The sequence below is a fragment of the Paroedura picta genome, chromosome 12, assembly GCF_049243985.1.
Source record: "Paroedura picta isolate Pp20150507F chromosome 12, Ppicta_v3.0, whole genome shotgun sequence".
In the NCBI taxonomy this organism is placed as follows: Eukaryota; Metazoa; Chordata; class Lepidosauria; order Squamata; family Gekkonidae; genus Paroedura; species Paroedura picta.
The window spans coordinates 28392166-28412988 of NC_135380.1; the positions used below are offsets into that span (position 1 = coordinate 28392166).

Below are 20823 nucleotides of genomic sequence, written 5' to 3' on the forward strand. Positions count from 1 at the left end.
TCTGTAGACTTGCTAGTCTTAAAGGTGCCACAGGACCCTTAGCCTGTTGTACCAAAACAACGGCACACAGCCAGTCTTCTGGAAGTCATAAAAACAGGTAGTGATGCTCTAGCTACTGAATGAGGCAGTGTGAAACTTGTGCGGCAGAGTGAAGGCAGACCTAACTGGATCATAAAAAAACATGCAGGCAGATTTTTTTTTTTTTTTTTGGTGCCCACTCTTCTAAAACACAAACAAACACGCTTCCTTCAGACAGGACTGGCTCCAGCTCTGTGGCTGGCTGGCTGGCTGGCTGGCTTGCTAAGATACTCTATTGCTTTGAGAAAGTGCCAGTAGGAACTTTGCAGTGAATCAAAGAAGATGTAGTCTTGGAGACTTATTTCTGGACAATATTGTCCCATGTTGCCTGAAGTTACAAAGGGCTGATGGTCACCACATACACTTTCTTGGTAGGTCGGCAACCGCTGTCCTCCATTTCATGGGCAGTTCATCTCTGTGGAGCAATCTCTTGCCTATCACTCACTTTAATGTTCCCTGAACAGGATTGTTCTTCCTCTTCCCCATTTCAGCAGTGGAGCATTGGGTCGTTTCAGCATGGAGCGCTTCCCTTCCTTTGTTTAACCTTTGACCTGTGAAAACAAGAGTTAATCAAAAGTTCTGAGGTAGCTAAGAGGAAGGGGAAGTGTTTGGTTACAAATTAAATATGAGCAAGCCATGTGCCATAAATCCCCGTTTGAGCTACTAGTGTTTTAGACCTTCAGTTCCATGCGGCACAGGGTGTTGGGGTTATAAATCCAGCTTCTGTGTTCTGAAAAGGAGAATTGAAAACTAAGTCTGGCAGCCTGGCTTTTCTAAGATAAATTCATGTATTCCCTCCCTCCTCCCTCCCCCCCGTCAGCTGGTAGAAGTTTAAACACAGACTTTTTAAATTTGCTGGCTTGTGGATTGGAGCAACGCAAGAGGAGGTTGCTGTGATGTAAAATTAGTGCTGCATTGAAGGTAAACAAGCTGAATGCAACCTGAAGTTTGTGCTGTGGTGTGCAAGCCCTTAGGGGGACAATGAGTCAGTGGGTCAGCCTGGAGTGTTGATGTTGAACCGAAAAAGTACCTGTTGTTGCTTAGATTGGCAGGAAGTTAGAGAAACATTACCTCTGCACTTTTCTTAAAAAGTTGATATGTTAGTCACCAGTGAAATAGATTTGCAAAACTTTTCCTGTTTGGCATAACATATGCTTACAAATCACTTGAAATCTTATCTCTCCCCCCTACAATATAAGACAGCAGCAGTCATGGCCAAGATACTTCTGATGTTATATTAATAACCAGAAACATTAGAACCTACCTGGAAAGAAAGGAACTGAGATTCCTCCTATGGATAGACCCTGCATGTTAATAGGATCACCTTGTCTATTTTCTTTGTGGAGTTTGGGAGATGCCCTGCCTTAGCTGTGACCTCTTTGTGGTGCACAAGTGAGAACTCTCCTGATGCTTGATTATGGGAGCCAATTGTGGACTGAGGATACTTGGGCTGCGGTGCTCCCAGGATTGTTGACACCAAATATATCGCTATATAGTGATATTGGCCCAAACAGGACCAGGTATAAATGTGAATATTTTTGATGTCTAAGCATCCCAGCAGTGAGCTCTGCACAGGTTTCTGGATAACACACTTGGCTTCCATTTTAAAATCACATGCCTGATGGGGTCTTTTGAAACCTCTGAGCAAGATGGCAGGGAAGTGTTGGTGTCTTTTATGCTGAAACTGGCTGCTAAATCCCTTCAAGGCCTGGCTTCCCTATCCTTTTCTTCATGGCTTCCCAAGTCAGACAATTGCTCTCTTTCAAGAGCAATGTTTACGGCATTGTTTATGGCGCTTTCAGTATTTAACATCTAGAGATGAGGGTTCCCCTTCTCCCCGTACATTGATTTCTTTCCGCACCAAGCCGATCAATATATTGCCCTGGCAAAATGGAAAAGTTCCTTTCCTGGGCCAGTTTGGGGGTGATTTTTACCCTGAATTCTGTCTTGGGAGGGAAGAAGCCAACAGTAAGATCCCCGTTGTCTTCCCCTGTGGGGCTTCCTGGCTCATTGAAATTGGCTCATGTCTCCCGATAACTGCTTAAGGCAGAAAGTCTGCTGTGTTTTCTCCCCAGATGAAAGGGCAACACGGGCTCTCCTGGGAACTCTCTGGCGGCACAAGAGCCTATTTAGAGAAAAGGGAGCCAGAACATGGTTGCTTAGCAAACAGAGCCCAGGTCCCCAAAGGCGCTCTCTGTTACATCTGATACTTACACCTTAGAGAGAACCGTCAGCCGAGTGTCTAAACCTTTTGTCAGATATCCTAGCTTTAGTGCTTCTGTGTGTGCCAATATTTTTGTTGGCTGTTTTGTTAATAAAGTGACTTTTTGAAATTGGTATGTTCCCAATTCTCTGGAAGCCTAATGTCCTTTGTATGTTGCAAGATCCAGTTCTATTCCCGAGGTAGCAAAGGGGCATGAGGTGTCTGTGTTGTATTGATGTCACCTTCAAATTATAAAAAATATATCAAGCATACATATTTCCTGTAGCACACTGGGGTGGTTCTCTCTCCCCCTCCCCCAGTTCAGATGGACTGTTTTGTTTGCAGTTTTCTTCCTGGTATAGCAGCAATGCTATTCTGAAAATCATGTTGGGCTAGGAGCGACACATGGAACGCAGTGAGCATAGGCAATGGCAGATGAGGTTAATGAAATATGCAGAAAAAATGACTTACTGGGTTCTCAGTGGGATGGGGGAGAGCCCATTTTTTTTCGCTTAGGTACTTGCCCCAGTGCACGTGTCTGCTGCTAGAGTGTGATGAAATTTGTTTGGGTTATTGGCAAGAGAAACGTCGGGGGGGGGGGGGGGGAGAGCTCAGCATTCTGAAATGCCAGTTTTGTCATGCCGTTTCCTCTCTTTTGCCTCAACAAGTATGATTACAAAACCTGCAGTTCCCATCATGCCCTGGTCTGAGTTTTCCCTCACCTTCTCCCCTGGACCTTTAAAAAGAGATTTTATTGTAAGATGCACCTCCTCCTGCCTGAAGTGTCACCTTTCTTGCTGTGTCCCCCTTCTGCATCTCCTTTTGTGAACTTGCAAGGTGTGCAGCACCTTGGCCCATTGTGCATGTGATGGTGGTAAAGAAATGTAGTAGAAACATTCCAGAGTTTGGTGTTGATATTGCAAAAACAGTGAGAAGGCATGGTTTTGTGATGAGGTGTGTGTTGGCTGTGAGTTGCAGACTCTGACTAGCCTACCTTGCAGAGTTATTGTGGAAAGAATATGGAGTAGCTTCATGCGTGCCTTGTTGAGCTTCATGGAAGAAAGGCCGCTGATGAGTTTGAGAGCTAAATACAAAATGAAGCAAGCATTGCATAATTTTGCATCCAAAAGCCCCCAGTGGGCAATTTCAAACGAATACTGCAAAGCTGAAGAGGCCAAAACGTTGTCGGTAGAACCTCACCATTTAGAAGCAACTGGAGTGGCTAATAATGCACACAACCATCTTTGTTAAGAAAAAGACTAGCTACTTTCTGGTCCACTAAGGAGGGCTGTGCAGATTTTTAAAAGGCTGCATATGCCTACAATGGCAGATATTTGGAGAAAGAGGTCTCCTTCCCCAGTTCCCTTTTAAATTCCTCAGGTACTGCCACCAGCAGCTCAGTATAGCTGTTGTGAAACGACAGATAAATCTTTGATTGTCCAGGAATCAAAAAGCAAGTGGGGTGATATCTTTTACTGGTCCAGCCAGTCTTGGTAAAAAGACTGGAAGTGATTTAAAGAATGTTTTAGAGACTTACTTGTGTCCATAAAGGACACCTTTCTCCTTGTTCTGCATTGCCTCCTCTGGTAAACTTATTTACTGGGCTGCTGAGTGACAGCATTCACATGGAACCTCTGGTCCAGCATCCTTGAAGGGAAGGGAGTGTAAACCTGCCACAACGGGTGTATTGAAGCCATGCAGGAAGCTCTGTGGGCCTCTCTGGTAAGATACAGAGCAGCTGTGAATGGTTCCCGCAGCAGGGTGAAACAGCCCCTCTTTTGAAGTGGCATAAGCCTGGGCTTTGGTTTGAAAACTATAGTCCTGCCCTGGCTAGATATTCATCAAGCAGTTCATGGACAAATTTGGGAAATATTCTAAGGTGGCCCCTCCTTTTTTTTTTTTTTAATTGGCTTGCACCATTGATTTGTGTTTTGTTTCTAGGATCATGCTAGTTTTCTCTGTATTATTTATTTCATGTATGTATTTTATTTGTACAGCATATGGTGTTGCTGATTGTAAACAGTCTCATTTTTTAACTTTATATTCTAGAAACAGTCAAGGCTGTGTATAAATCAAAATACAGCGTTCCAGTTTCTGCAGTTGAGGGAAATGCACTTTGCACTTGCCCAGAGATGCATGCTTCTTGTTTGGGTCAAATTTAGACAGTGCAAATGTGTACCAATATTTCCTGAAATATTTATGTCTGTCCTTCAACCTAATTTTGGTTGTTGCATTTCATAGAGGAAGCACTGTGTGTGTAAATGTCTCTTTATGAATGCAAGATCTGACTTGTTAAATAGGAAGTCCATTGATTTGAAAACCGTTAGTTACAAAGGCCTCAAGTGTGGCTTTCCCTGAATTATGCTATGATTAAATACAAAAAAGCACCCTTTCTCTACTGCTTCAATGTGTTTGCTATGTTAATCTCTGAGCAAGGGTTTTGCGCCAAAGGGCCTGCCTCTTTCGGGTGCTCTTTAGGGAAGCTCTTAACTCTGAAGTTTATGAGACTTAAAACGGGAGTCAAAACTTTATGGTCCCTTTAATCCCTCTGGAATGTTTACATTTTATGCCAAACTCAGAAGAGCTATCCTGTACTGGTAATTGTGTTTCTGCCTGCTAGTAAGCAGAAACTCCTGGAGTTTCTTGGACCCTATTAACGGATGTGATAATGCTGTCATAGAAAATTCCTTATCAGCAAGTTGTTGATAAGCAACTTTAAATTTTTCAGTAGTCTTCCCAAGCTTCGGGCAGATGCTACTAGTAGTGCTCTGTTCACATTATCTGTCATGTCTGCTGCATCTCACTTCATTTGTTATTATGGCCTGACCATAGGGGCACTGACTTCCCTACAGCTGATAGATGCAGCCGTATTGTAGCATAGTGCCTTAACCCTTGTTGACACTTGATTTTCCCTGGCCAGGAGGGGCTGAAATGGTATGGCTTTCTGAACTACAAGAGAATTCCCCGGCAGAATGTTTTCTGTATTATTATACTGAAACCAGGCATGGGAACCTGATCCAAAACCCCAATAAAGTAATCTTGCTGTGCACATCAGTGGTACTTGCTGACTTTGTGGAGTGAATGTTTCCCTGGAAGACATGCTTGTGTTGGACAGAAATGTCAGGTCTTTCTTAGTGCTGATCTTCCCCACCCCTGGCTAGTGTGGAAGAGAATGAGATGTGCTGTTGCCAAAGATCCACCTAAGATGATGCTGCTTTGAGAAAAATTGCATCCACGTTATGCTTGCTTTTTTTAAAGTTTGCAGCGCAGACAGATTTTTTTAACTCATTATGTGTATGTGTGTTTTTGTTTTAGTTATCTCCCATGGTTTGAAGTTTTTTATAAACTGCTCAACATTTTGGCAGACTATACAGCAAAGTGCCAGGTAAGTATATGAATATCTCAGTTTTATTACTATGGGTGAATTAAATTTTATTGGCAACAAACCCGAGATTCTGTTCATACCTGACCTAGTCTAGTCTGGTGTCACTCCTTCTAAATATCCCCAGATCTGCCACCTATGAAAATATAATGTGTATTTATATGTATTTTAACACGAAAAATCCTCTTTTAATTGTTTTATTTATGTATGTTGGGGTATGTGATTTTAATAAGTGTGATTTTATCATGTATATTTTAAATTGCTAGTGGCTTTGATGGCCCTTGTAAAGCCATCAGTTTTGCAAATAAATATATAGAATGTCACAGTTTTCATACTTTTGGAAGTCCATGTCAAAACATCTGTTTAAAATGTACTGTTTTTACCTATAGGATAACCAATGGTATGAACTCTTGGAAACACTTTATAAACTGCCCATCCCTGAGCCAGGCACATCTGTGCATCTCAGTGTGGTAAGTAGCACATGAAATACAGCAAAACCGAGACAACATCTTCATCCTCAAGCAACAAGGTGCCATCCCAATGGTAACATTTTTAGTATTGGTCTGATAAATAGCTGACTCAGATTTAAGAAGCTGACATGAGGAATAAAATTACAACTCTTTTGGGAAAGCCAAAACATACACACAGATACTGAAATCTGCCTATGTATGTGAGTGGCGGGGGGATAAGACATTTTTGAAAGTAAATGATACATTATTCCGTCAATGTTTCTTTTGCTTTGCTGAGTACATGAAGGAGGGTTCCCAACCCCAAGGAGATTTCAGGATAAAAACTGAGGGAAGAGAGGGAAATGGTGTTAGAATTGAATGAGGGAAGAATTTGCTTTCCATCTAGTCATGCATGCTTCTGCTTAGTTTTAGTAGGGTGCATGGAGTAAGGGGTTGTGCCAAAGAAAAGATGGGTTTGTTGGGGGGAGGGAGGTGTGGAACGAAGAAGGTAAGGACTCATACAAGTTTTCTGGGAGGCAGTGCCAAGCAAATGAGACAACAATGGCCAAGTGGTCTAGGGCAGCAGAAGAGCTTTGGACAGTTGAAGGTGGTACCTACAGTCAAGTGCACAGATGTATCTGAAAACTAGTAGAGAGGTGAAGAGGGGAGGCAACACCACTGCAGGCTCTTGTTTCAGTTAGTGAAACCATTTCACGAACTTGGGGCAGCCTCCCATTTCAGTGCTGTTGAAGTGGGGGCATTTCTGTCTCATTTCTGAGTTGGTGTTAACACACGGGGAAAGGTTGGCCTCCTAGAGCTGCTGGCTGTTGTCATTTTTAGCTTTATAAATCAACATGTACATTGAGAAGACCTTGTGAAGTCAGAGCAGAGGCTGGGGCACTGGTGTAATGTATTCCAGAAGTGTCCTTTCACATCCCAGATCAGGAGTTAGTTTCCTCCTGAAGAGAAGCTCTGTGTAGAACTTCAAGTTGGGAAGGTTTGGTTGGTCTCTCTCTCTCTCTCTCTCTCTCTCTCTCTCTCTCTCTCTCTCTCTCTCTCTCTCTCTCTTTCTCCCTGTACACCCTTTTGAATGAGGTAGTGCCTTTCATAAGAACTGTTTTATAAACCACAGAAGTGCTTTGCCACCATCTCAACAAGGACAAATTGGATGGGTTGTTATGTGATTTTCATGAAGCTTTGCAGAGAAGGTCTGAATGGTGGCATCTGTTTTCTCAGCTGTGATCATTAAATCTGAGTCCGAAAACTTTCCTCAATTTAGAATTTCCACACCTACCTCTGACTCCAAACAGTTCCCTTGTAGTTTTGCTCCATAATGTCAGTCGACAGGTAGGAGTTGTTTGGTCTGGTGTTAGAAGTAATCTCAGCTGTACCGAGGCCAGCTATCCCTCACACAGCATGTGTGTCTGATACAGAAGACAAGCAGAGTGAGAGGTTGGTATGTTTTGGCCATTGCATTCCAGTGCGTTCAAGGAATGCTCTTGACCTCCCTTTGCCTTGGACATTTCATGAGCAGTGGAGCAAGAAAAATATATCAAAGCAGAGCTCAGAATCTGAGCTTGTTTTGGGCTCTGTCTTTCTTAGCCTGGTGGTTTCAAAACCAAATTATGGATCCAGGCTTGTTTTGTACAATTACAGCCCTCTTCCATCTCTACTCATTACAATGCAGCAGCTCTCCCTGTACCCCCACTCTCTTCCTGGAATCCCTAAATTGTTAGAGCGTGAACCACCTTTTATTTGTATCAGTCTATATGGTGCTTCAGTCTGTAATGGCTGATAAACAACAGATATTGGGCAGGCTTGTAAAAGCACAACACAAAATAGCACTAATATCACAAATCACATCAAGTTCATTGTGATGCTGTATTAAAAAGCATTTCAATTCTGTTTTTAAAAAACCCACATTAAAAGATGCATTAAAACTTATGCAGATCACTTATTTTGTTTCTGCTCATCATGGCTGCAGGCACTGAAATTCTCATCTCAAGAAATCCACTCTGCCTAGCTCCAGCTATAGTGATTAATCCAGTCTCCGTTTTAACTATCAGAACCAAAAGTATGATCTGATGTGGCTTAACTTTGCAATTTTACACCTCAGAAACACAACACTTCAAAGTTTTGTTTTCTTTTGTTGGTTCCATTCTACCTGAGTAAAAATTTTGTGAAACTTTTAAGCTTACCCTTTCATATAAGCGCTTACCATGAAGAAGACAATATTTTTATCTCCCTTGTGTTTCTCCGCTGCATGCTTATGGAAGAAACAAACCAGCACACAGACTATTTCTGTGGCTAAGTATGGAGAGGGGCAGAAATTAGTTGCAGACCTGTCCAGAGTTAATGACTTTTGAGGAGGGAGCACTGTAGTTTTAATGGCATTTATTGTTGAGGTTTTACAGTATTATTTTTACATTTATTTTGTATTGCAAACTGTGTCTCTGAGACTCTTTTCATTCTTCCCCAGCATTCTTACTTTGTTGTGCCTGACACCAGAGAACTTCCCAGCATACCGGAAAATGTAAGTAAGTCTCCCTAAACTATCACACTGGCCACTGAACAGTCTGTGAGATGCCTGAGATCTCAAATTGGGCATAGTGTGACCCTTCAGCCTCAGTACAGCTGTGATAGCTCTCATTTTCAAAAGTAGCTTCAGTACAACCATCTTAAAAGCCTTCAAGAAAGAAGTCCAGTTGGAGTGTAGCTACTCCAGTTGGAATGTCATTATCTTAAAAAAAACAGAGGAGGTAAATAGCATATCAGACCACAGTTTCTGATATACTGGAATCTGCATTGTAAAACCTGTCATGTATGGAAGGGGACATAAATAATAAATTTGGTATTTAACCATGCACAGAAGCTTTTACAGAGAGCAATAAACAGGCTGCAAGTTTCTGCTGTGTCCAAGCAATTGTCCCCAAAATCAAGTATTGTGCTCCCTCTGCTGGCTTCAAAAACTGACCTTTCTCCCTTCCACCATGAGAAACATTAAGAAAAATGGTTTCTAAATATTAAAAAGGATCCGTAATGAAATTGAACAAACAGCCACTGAATACTGGTTAGTAAATGTTTTAAACATGCCTGATGGGAAATCTAAATCAGCATAATCATCTGTGACCCTCTGGAAGGGAACTTTTAACTTAACACCTGCCTAGAGGCTCCATAATTATTGGACCAATTTCACCAAGAAAGCAGAGGCAGTCCTCACATGGCGAACTGTCTAGGATTGAGGACCAGATGCTTGGGCCTGATGCCTGCTAAATGGCTGTTGATCAGCACATTGTCTGGATAGGAAACCTCTGAGAGCGGTGACAGCTAAAAGAACAGAGCAAAAGATCTAGTGAGTTGAAAGCCTTCAGATGTACTGGTCAGAATGCTGGACTAGGACTGGGGACACCTGGGTTCAAATCCCCATTTCCTCATGAAGCCCATTTCCTCATGAAGTCTTTGACTGCTTTCAGACATCATAAGCAAACCACAGTTTGTGCTTTTAGAATCATAGAGTTGGAAGGGGCCAAACAGGTCATCTAGTCCAACCCCCTGCTCAATGTAGCATCAGTCTAAAGCATTCTTGATAAGTATTTATTTGTTTGTTTGTTTGTTTATTTTCTGCCCTCCCCCAAAGGCTCAGGGCAGTTTACATCAAACAGGAATGATACAGATAACTCAGTTTATAGTAATACAATAATAACAATCAGCAATATTATGGAATGATAGAACACTAGGAGAACAATAAATCAACATATACTGATGACCCAGTGGGATGGGCGGGTCTGCAGTGATAGACATAGGAGGGAGGCGGGGGGGGGGCGATGGGAAACAGTAGTTTGGGTCGACCTGAACCAAATGCCTGGTGGAGGAGCTTCCTTTTGCAGGCCCTGTATCTGTCCAGCCACTGCTTAGACCGCTAGGATTCAAAATCTAGGTTTAATCCTTATAACTGTAGTTTATAAACTATTGTAATTTATTGAAGTACCTTATTCCATTCAGGCAATTAAAGATCAGAGAGGAAGACTTTTCAGTAGTCAAACTGTGGAGCCACATGGCTTGATACTAGGTTGTAGGCTTCAGCTTGAAACACTTAGGTAAACAGGCTTTTAGTTTCTGGGAGGTGATTGAAGGTAAGAGACCTCCTTGCCTTGGTATAATTGGGTAGTGAGACATGCAGATGTTATCTGGAAGTTACAGTAAGAGAGCTGTAGCAGAGTGAAACTTCCAACTCATAATATCAAGCTCCCTGTCTTGCTTATCAGTGGGAACTATATAAAGTTTTGACTATCCTTTACCTAGAGATGCCTCATCAGCTGGTTGTTTAGTTGTAGGGTGTTGGAATAGGAAAGCACAGTCTACTTTGTGTATATGTCTGAAACACTGCACACTGATGGTGGATAAATAATTTAATAAAAAAAGCTATGGTGAGATTCCTCTTGTTATGCTTGGTTATATTCCCCTATCTTAGTTCCAGAAACTGCCTCCACCTTGGAATTCAAGAAGGGCTTCAGATGGGAAATCATTTTCTTCCACCTCTTACCACTCCTGTTCTTGATTCCTTTTGAGTACAAACAGACAGTTTGTGAATATCTAGGAGAAGATAACATGGCACCACTAATTTAATCGTAATTCATCTGAATTGCACTGTGTAAATCAGAACTTTCACCGATAGACAGATGGATTCTGGGATAGGTTCTTTCTTGCAGGACTGGATTGCATAAGGAGATACCTTTCCTACCATTTGTCCTCCTGTGAATGATTGTTACCCTCTTACAGAAGCGGTGATCAAAGAGGTCTCTCCATCACAACACTGTCATTCTGATTGGTTCTGATTGGTTCCAAAGAAGACCTGGGCTTAGAAGCTATGAAATGCTTCCCTTGAAGGCACGTAGCTTGATAGCTCATTGACTTTGAGATTTGGATTTTCTAAAGATGTGCTGTGCACAGGTGCAAAACCTGTGTGTATGGACACGTGGTTTGCCTCATACACGTACACACATGCACACACAAAATTTGAAGTTAGTAACTTGTTCCCCCACACACACCTTGGAAAATGTGTTTGTGTTTGCTGCATTAGATTTGCATGTGGGTAAAGTCCATGAAGCAGTAACATGCCAAGATTGGAAATGCCTGTTTTCATCAGCCTCCTTCTTTGAAACTCTTGTGGCTGGCTATGCACAAAACCATATGTTTGTATGCACATGTGCATGCACATAACACACACACACACAAACACACACAGTCTTCAGAAGCAATCCCCCCATCTATTCTGTCTGCTAATGTTGGCTGGAATTCTAATATATGAGTCAGCTTCCCATAATATTTGATCAGTAGATGCTCTAAATGCCTGTGAATCAAAGGGCATTATAAAACCCCAAAGGCTTTATGCCAGGAAAACTTGGAAAAGGTTTTAAAAGCTAGACGTTCAGTCTATGGAAAGGGCGTGACTTATGGTACTTGAAGACATCTTTGTTCAGCATTGGGGTAGGTCAGGGACAGGGAGTGGGTATTGGGGAATGACTACAGCAGTTCTGGGTGGTGTCCACAGCCTTGTTCTTGAGGTGTATTCAGAGGAGTTGCCTTAAGAAGACTGAAAACATTCTGGGTAAGACAAACAGAGTAGTGGATGTAATGAAAAATATAGCCTCATAAACTTTGCAAGTGTGGGTCTTGGAGTAAAGAGAAGCAAATGCAAAACAAATGCTGAGGAGGGAGAGCCTTTTGAGTTCAAGGCTGGTTGACACATTCTTCACTATAATGGCAGTTTCTTCTTGGCATTCCTTGTTTTCTGAGCCTGTGTGTTCCCCCACTGCTCTGTGACTTGAATAATACTTGGTACCCAGGCGGTACAAAGTAGATTTTTAGTTGTAACGGCAACCAGGGTGAATTCTCTGTGCTAAAAGCCTTTATGGCCAAGGAAACTAAATCCATTCGGACAACATTGCCAATGTTTGGCTTCTACAAGCCACTCTGCCTTGGCCAGGCCTGGAGAAGAAAGTTGGGGGTGCACGAAGAAATAATACTGCACTGGAAGTGTTTCTCTGCACCCCTTCGAATTTAACAATCTCTGCTTCATGCTCAGCTAAGCATCAGGTCTACTGTTAGCTTTAATCATCAGACTTGACTAGGAACCAGATCTGTACAAGTTTAACTGCAGTTAATTGGGCTTAATTTCAAAACAGTAAGTTGCTGAAGAACTGGTCCTTCAATTGTTACAGTGTGCAAGAGGGTTTCTCTCATAGCAGTCCAACTCTTTACCTGTCTTGTTTCATTGCTGCATTTTCAAGTAATCCCTGTGCTTGATGAGTGGTCCTCATTGCAGCTCAAGTGTTAACATTTTCAACTGTCTCAATCCTGTATCCTTCTTGCAAAGTAGATCAGTTCTCTTTATAGCTTCTCGGTGTATCCCACTTTTAAGGGCACACTCTCTGTCATTTTACTCTCCCCTAAGTGGAGAACTGCCCAGCTGTATCTGAATCTCAAATCTAGTTTTCTTCCTATTTAATTCTTGTGCCACTCTAGATGTTCATAATCTACCATGTATGAATCTTGTAATCCCTTTATCAACTGCATTAGGGCTGAAGCATGCCCCAGCAGTCTTTGATCTCTCAGTACTGGCAAGTTTATTCTAAGAGTTCCTCTCATGGCTTCTAAGCATTATCCTGAACAGTCAATTTTTATAAAGTCCTGAAAACTCATCAGTTCCCTGTTGAACAGTCATGTCCTCTTCTGCATTTCATTCTACTAAGTTCCCTTTCTGCCATTTTCAGACCAAGCTTTTTTACACAGATATACGCCTCTGCCTCTGCCTCTCGAAGAGCCTCTTGTGTCTCAGAGTGGTAAGGCAGCAGACATGCAGTCTGAAAGCTCTGCCCATGAGGCTGGGAGTTCAGTCCCAGCAGCCAACTCAAGGTTGACTCAGCCTTCAATCCTTCCGAGGTCGGTAAAATGAGTACCCAGCTTGCTGGGGGGTAAACGGTAATGACTGGGGAAGGCACTGGCAAACCACCCCATATTGAGTCTGCCATGAAAACGCTAGGGGGCGTCACCCTAAGGGTCAGACATGGCCCAGTACTTGCACAGGGGATACTTTTACCTTTATGCCTCTGCCAGTGGATTAAGGATGGCAGAACAGAAGACAGATTAGCTCTTGCAGTGTGCTGCATCTCTTGCACAAGCCTCATTCTTGGCCCTGGCCCCCGCCTGGTGGAATGAGCTCCCAGAAGAGCGGAGGGCTCTGATGGAGCTAAGGAGCTTAATAAGTTCCACAGGGCCTGCAAGATGGAGCTCCTCTGCCAGGCCTTTGGTTGAGGCCACAGAGAGGGGAGATCTTGCCCCTCCTCGAGCATTCCAGCACCCCAGTACTCCCGCAATGGTTACATCACTGTTCTGGAGCCATTCAGCAGTCCGAGATGGGGGGGGGGGGAGGGAGGGGGGATCGACTGGTGTTGGTGGGTTAGGAGGGGCTAGAGTGATCTTATCATTTTATATGTTGCGATTGTTATATTTTTACATGTTGTTAGTCACCGCGAGCCGACTGGTTGGAAGCAGTGGCCTATAAGTCTGAAAAATGAATAAATAAATAATAAATATGTTCAAATGTGACTGAGCAAATGGTGGTAGTTGGATTTTCCACCTCAGGCATGAAAATGTCTTAGACTGGCCCTATGATGTCGTCTCTACGTGCCGTATTCTTACTATCACTGAGCCACGAAGCAGACAGCTTCTGAATGGCTTTCTGTTTAGATACAAACATCTTGCCTAATCAGCACAGATGGGACAAAAGCTACGGGAAAGAAAGGAGGACATGCCAGTTGAGTGGGGCTTTTGACAAAATCTGTTCTTTCTTTTTCTACCTGGATGTGGTGTTCACTGCCCCGCTGCAAGCTGTTTAATGAGACCTGAAGGACGCCAGTATATCGATGTGCCCTTTTATTATCCAGTGTGTGTATATTGCTGTGTATTAATTTTTTTTGGGGGGGGGGGAGGATCACAAAACATGACAGATCTCTACAAAGCCCAGGCTTAATTTTTTGTCTGTAGCTTTCCTTTTGTATTTGGACTGCAAGCTGTGGAACATATTTCTGCACAGTATGAAGCTTCTTGGCAAACTCCTCGGGCCAAGTATTGGGGTTTTTTAAGAGTTATCTTTGGATCTGTCAAAAGTGCTAATGGGCTTCTCCATGCTTTTAAATTCTATTTGCTCTTTGTCATGTCTGTGTGTGTATGTGTGTGTGTTCTTGTTTACTCAGTTTTCCAAAGGCCTCACTTGAATTTTAAAATTAACCTAAATGTGCTTTTATTAACACACTTACTCATGGCTGTGTTCTGTACCTTATAGAAATGTATAAAAAGATCAGCTGAGCTCTCCAGCATGTGATTCTGCTTGGCTTCCAGCTGTCAGTCCTGATCACTATATTATAGAGCTGCTTCTTTTACAGTTTCTTGGAAACCTTAACAGCGAGGTCCTTTCGTGGTATAAATTGGCTCTCTCTGCTAGGCCAGTGCCCTCCATGATTTTTGGAGCTGCCTCTTGGTTAAGTCCCCTTAACCCTTCCTTGTCTAGGATTACAGGGAAGGCCAGATGGGGCTTTTAGTTCCAGCTCACAATATCTAGGAGAGAATAACTCTGATCTCAGATCCCGTTGGCTGTGATGCTTTTTGTGGCAGCTTTTTTTGCAAGAGTTGCTTCTGGGTGTGCTTAGATCATATGGTTGGCTTCTAAAAACCCAAGTTCTCTCTTGCTTCTTTCCCTAGAGAAATCTGACCGAGTATTTTGTAGCTGTGGATGTGAACAATATGCTGCACCTCTACGCCAGTATGCTGTACGAACGCCGCATCCTCATTTGCTGTAGTAAGCTAAGCACTGTAAGTAGATGGAGGGGGAGGCACATGCTTCTGTTTGGGCAATGGCATGATGGTTGCTAGGGAGGAGGCAACTCTTGGGAGGGCCACCATGGAACAGCAATGCAATAGGTTAGCAGGCCAGTCAGTGTAAAGCCAGTGGACAATCCAAGGATAAAATAGGAGCCCCCCCCCCATGTACATTGCTTTGAGGAAAGTGGAGTGCTACATAAAAATGAATTGAAGTACTAGTTGGCGCCTTCCAGCTGGGAGTGAGGGACTAAGGCTCTTGCCCCTGCTACCAGTGTGTTCTTTGCGTCAGGATGACTCCCCCCCCCCCCCGGCTACTGCCTTTGCTGCAAGTGCTGGTTTATGTGTATTGAATGGCTATCCTAGCAGTCTCTCCTTTGTGGCAGTGCAAGGGTTTTTTTGCTGAGACCTCTTGGCCTCTGAAATGTTTGAAGCACAAACTTTTCTCTCTCAATGCAGGTGCTTTATAATAACATTTGTGGTATTAGCAGTGGCCTGTTTTGTGCCCTCCTGCTCTGATATTTTCCTTTAAAAATTGGTAAATGCTTTCAGATGGATCTTCTCATGACCTTCTCTTGATAAACTCTAAGGGCGGATAGTACTGTATGTGAGCACTGCATTTTTCGTAATTTTGTTGGACAAGGATGCAGGCTTAATGCTACTTAGGGTCCATCAAGTACCTGAGAGATGAAAGCTGCAGCCCACTCAAAAGCTCATCAGCTCTAAAAATGGCCCCTCACCATTACTTAAAAAAAAAAAGCCAGCACATATATACAGACACACGTACACGGCTTGGTTTAGTTCAAAGTTTAGATCTGTGTATTTCAGTGATTTAGCAGTCAATAATCTTGTGATTTTTTTGTTTCCTGAATAGAAGAAAATATAAGTTTTTCTTGTGGTCTGCTCTGTAAATGGATATTTGATTGATTTTCTTTTTTGGTTTCCCTAGATAAATGGTGAATCAAATATTTTCCCCCTCCTTAATGCTGCTGACTTAAATACTTGAAAGGCATTTTTGAAGCTCCTGTTTCCTTGTTGTCTGCTACTATCTGAGCAATTGTGTACTTCTAGAGTCCGCTTTTGATTGTAGCCATTATTATGCCCAGAAAACAAGTGATGGGGAAAACGGAAACAAGCCATACTGAAGTTAATGAAGAGGAAAGAGCAGCACCTGTTGCTAGATAAGCTGGAGGGAACAAGCCACTGCTGCCACTCACTTCTGATCAGTTCTCCTGCTCCTTCCCCAGTTGTGGCTGTGGGTAGAGCCAGTTAGCCAAGAAAGTGGTAAGCTTTAGGTGTTGTGGTGCATATTACACAGGTTCTTTGCTTAGGCCTTCATGCATTTCAGGCCTGAACCTGAACTGCAAGCAAAACTTTTTAAAACGATGGGAAAGTTGACTCCAAGTAGTAGGGCTGCAGGGGCTTGTTTGATATTTCTAAAAACTTGAAAGCCGCTTATTCACAGATTGGCTTCTGTTTATCCCCCCCTCCTCCTCTTCCCCCTTCTCCACCTTTTCCCCCTTCCAAGGCACTTAAAACATATTTAGCTTCTGAGCAGTGTTGGGGAGGGGGATGAAGGAAGGGGGGGAATCTGTTCTTGCTGTATTTTCTTCTCTTAAATGCTGGAGGATATATTGGAGAGATGACTTTCTGAGGCAGGCTGGGTTGGATTGGAGCCGGGAGTTCCCTGCAAGCTGCAGCCTAAGGAACAAGCAACCTTATCTGGCTTCCAACTGAGGTCTACAGAAGCCAAAGTCCTAGAAAGTTACCAGACAATCGTCTGTGGCCTTGGATGCTTATCTATAGCTGATTCTTTATTCATTCAGAGGCACAACTGAACCTGTATTGGGCTTTTGGCAGCATTGCTGCTCATTGAAAGAAATGGGGTGGTGAGATGCAGGAAAGCAGTAGATGGACAACAATTAGGGGACGGATGTGCAGAAGGTGTCTAGGTTATAGAGTGCACCTATATGGGAAAGTCAAGCAAGGTTTCAGATTGTTGGAGACTGACCAAATAACACTTAGCTAATTGAAGACAACAAAGATCATGGCATACGACCCTCCCTCTTTGCAAACAGATGGGAAAGAAATGGAGATAGTGACAGATTTTATTTTCCTGGGCTCCAAGATCGCTGCAGATGGGGACTGCAGCAAAGAAATTAAAATACGCTTGCTCCTGGGGAGGAAAGCTATGGCAAATCTAGACAGCATCCTAAAAAGCAGAGACATCACCCTGCCAACAAAAGTGCGTTTAGTCAAGGCTATGGTATTCCCAGTTGTAATGTGTGGCTGTGAAAGTTGGACCATAAGGAAGGCCGAGCGTCAAAGAATTGATGCTTTTGAACTCTGGTGCTGGAGAAGACTCTTGCGAGTCCCTTGGACTGCAAAGCAAACAAACCGGTCAATCCTAGAGGAGATCAGCTCTGCCTGCTCCTTAGAAGGCCAGATCCTGAAGATGAAACTCAAATACTTTGGCCACCTCATGAGAAGGAAGGACTTGCTGGAGAAGAGCCTAATGCTGGGAGCAATTGAGCGCAAAAGAAGAAGGGACAGAGAATGAGGTGGCTGGATGGAGTCACTGAAGCAGTTGGTGCAGACTTAAATGGACTCCGGGGAATGGTAGAGAACAGGAAGGCCTGGAGGATCATTGTCCATGGGGTCGCGATGGGTCGGACACGACTTCGCACCTAACAACAACAATAAATTGAAGACTGTTTCTGAACCTCAACAAAGTGATTGCTTTATGTTTGTTCTTTGAGTTGCATTGTTTGCTCCTAACAGGCACCTAAAATCCAACAGAGAGGAGTTCTGTGGAGCACTCACAGGCTAGGCAGACTGTTTCCCCTTATTCTTTCACCTAAAGATTTTTTAACTAATTGACCAAACACTCCTTCTCTAGTAAGGCAGGACAGCCGCCGTGGACTTACATGGGTAGGGCCATCCTAGTTGACCCTAAAAGTCCTGGCTGAGCTCAAAGAAGGGTTCAAGCACACAGGAGGGTCTAAGACGCTTAAGGCATTATTAGTTATATGCATGGGTCATGAGCATGCTTCGTTCCCACCCCCCACCCTCCAGAAACCACAGGCGGCTGCACAGTGGGGCCAATCTCATTTTCAGCCTGCTGGAATCCTTCAGCTTTGACAGTCAGTCATTTCTCAGGTTGTCTTATTATTAACAGCGTGTTTTCTGTTCAGCCGTTGCTAATCAGATGACGTCTGCTACAAATGTACTTGGTAGTGTGCTCTTTCTTTTCTTTCTTTGTAGCACTTAGCTTCTGAGAATAGAAGGTCCCTGCTTGTGATTAACAAGGAGGGGGGGGGGAATCCATGCTTCACATGCGTGTTCCTGTTTTCTTTTAGATAAATAGCAGTGCAGCTATTACGCGTTTGGGGAGTTCTTGTTGCATTGGTTAATACTTTGATTAAGAAGCTCACAATGCCTAATCACTGGAGGCAACAGAAATCATTATTGGTTGAGCTTGGTAGTTAAGCTAGAATTCCAAACAAGTAAGCTGTCCACAGCATTGTTTAACTCTTTGAAGAAAGGCCTTTGCAAGGAGATGATGGGCTATACTTCACGTTAAGAGGCCCTTTGTTTGGAAACGGGGCTGTGCTCTTTGGCCAGCAAAGCCTGGGATTGTTAACATGTTTCCTTTGATACTTCCCACTTGGATTCTCTAAACTATTGGGTTACTGAAATTAACATAACCTCCACAACAGGATTATGCCTATGCAGGCCAGTGCCAGGCAGTAGCTGTGTCTTGTTTTGGGGAAATGCAATCAGGTTCATTAGCTGAGCCAAGAGGCCCTTCTTGCTTTACTGTTATTTTGCTATAGAAACATCTAATGCTAATTTGTCAGCTATATGAAGATGCTTTTTGTGACTGAGTAGAAAGTCAAAGGCCTCAAATTCAATCTGAGTTGTGGTGGGTGGTGGTGGTAAGTAGTAGTTAAACCATCAGATTTCAAATTGATCACAAATCGATCCACTATAAAATCCACCAGCTGTCTTGTAATACACTCTGTTATACACTAAATATCACAAAGTATTGAACAAATATTTGAGTTCTCCAATATTGTTCATTAGGCTGGATGTTTGGGACCAAAAAAAGGGATGACGGAAGAAAATTGATAATTCAGGATCAATTTTTGGGGATTTCTGATCATGCCCTGGAACATCTCTTTTACACACATCAATTTTCCATAGTGTTTTTATATTAAAAATTCCCCAAGTAGTTTACAAAACAATCAGTTTTAAACCAGCAGTATAACCAGATCATACCATCAGCCCGAGTTCATCTGTATTCACTAAAACGTCAAACTAAAAGCTGGCAGAGCATCAGTACAAGTGGAAGTTGGATGGCATGTTATGCAAAGTAATACTTCCTCAAACTCATGGGACCCTATCTTAGCACCTTAAAACCTGGTCCAAAATTTAAAAAATGAAGCCAGTAACGTTGTTGGAACTCAAGTATGTGCTTCATGTTCATGCTTGTCAAGATTGGCAGCTACATTTTTGGACCACCTGGAGTTTCTGGTTGGTGTTCAAGGGCATCCCGATGTAGAATGCATTGTAGAAGTCTCATTTAAAAGCAACTAGAACACAATTTTTACTTGACTATCATCGTGTCTGCTAACTCATGCCCGGCACAATTGTTTAGGATAGTTCAATCTCTCACTGCCCTAGAGGAAGGGCCCCCAAATAATAGTCAATCAGATATCAGCTGTGAAGCATTTGCAAGTCATTCTTCAGATAAAATCTCGACACTCCGCCATGACCTTCCTCCAACCTTAGATACAGAAAGTGAAGTAGAGGCCCCTTGGCCATCTTTGGAGAGAATACTGAGTAACTTCAGATGATTCACACTGACTGAAGTGGACAGGATGTTTGCAGCAGTGAGACCAGCCACATGCCCACTAGACCCCTGCCCATCATGGCTACTAAAAACACCAGCTATCAGAATAAGCGATCCCCTCCAGGAGATAATAAACCTCTCCCTTGAAATGGAACAATTCCTGGAGGGGCTTAAAGAGGCAAGGGCTTAAAGAGGCCACGGTTGAAAAAAAAACATATCTAGACCTGTGGGAGCCTGACAACAACCGACCCATTTTGCACCTAGCTTTCCTTGGAAAAATGGTTGCCCAACTGGTATGGAAGTTCAGGCTGGGATGTCACCAATTTGCAGATGACACCTAGCTCTTCCTCCTGATGGATGACGACCCTGATTCTCCCCAAGAAGGATTAGCCAGCTGCCTGGAAGCAGTGACAAGGTGGCTCAAGCAGAGTCATCTGAAACTCTTCAAAGGCAGAGGTCCTATGGCTAGGCAGGAAGGGTCCAAACGAGGAATCATGTTTGCCAATCCCGGATGGTATGCAGCTATCAGCAGCTTGCTGTGCCAGAAACCTGGGCATGATTCTGGATGCTTCCCTCTCAGTGGAGGCCCAGGTCACAAGATTAGTGTGGTTGGCGTTCTACCACCTTCGCCAAGCCAAATTACTAGCTACCTACTTCGCTCCAGAAAATCTAGCCACAGTATCCACGCACCTCTAGGCTTGACTTCTGCAACACATTCTACAGAGGCCTACCCTTAACACTGATCTGGAAACAGCTGGTCCAGAATGCAGTTGCTAGGGTCCTCACAGCAACATCATGGAGGTTCCACATCTGGCCTATTCTACAACAATTGCACTGGTTACCAGTCAAATTCTGGATCAGGCTTAAGGTTTTGATAATTACCTTCAAGGCTATATGCAGTCTGGGCCCAATGTACCTGAAGGACCACCTCTCTGCCTATACCCCTCAAAGAGCTCTGCGCTCCACTATCTCCATCCGG

The 20823-nt window shown here is 43.3% G+C and overlaps 1 protein-coding gene across 12 annotated transcripts in view; it reads left to right on the top strand.

The window, feature by feature from the left end:
* The window catches only part of DENND1A (DENN domain containing 1A), a 240738-nt gene that overhangs the window by 120132 nt on the left and 99783 nt on the right, over positions 1 to 20823 (top strand). For all 12 annotated transcript variants that reach the window (XM_077306060.1, XM_077306062.1, XM_077306051.1 and 9 more), the window contains exons 6-9: positions 5597 to 5666; positions 6053 to 6133; positions 8592 to 8645; positions 14873 to 14983. In XM_077306060.1, coding sequence (XP_077162175.1) covers positions 5597 to 5666; positions 6053 to 6133; positions 8592 to 8645; positions 14873 to 14983 — 316 coding nt within the window. The remainder of the gene's footprint in view (positions 1 to 5596; positions 5667 to 6052; positions 6134 to 8591; positions 8646 to 14872; positions 14984 to 20823) is intronic.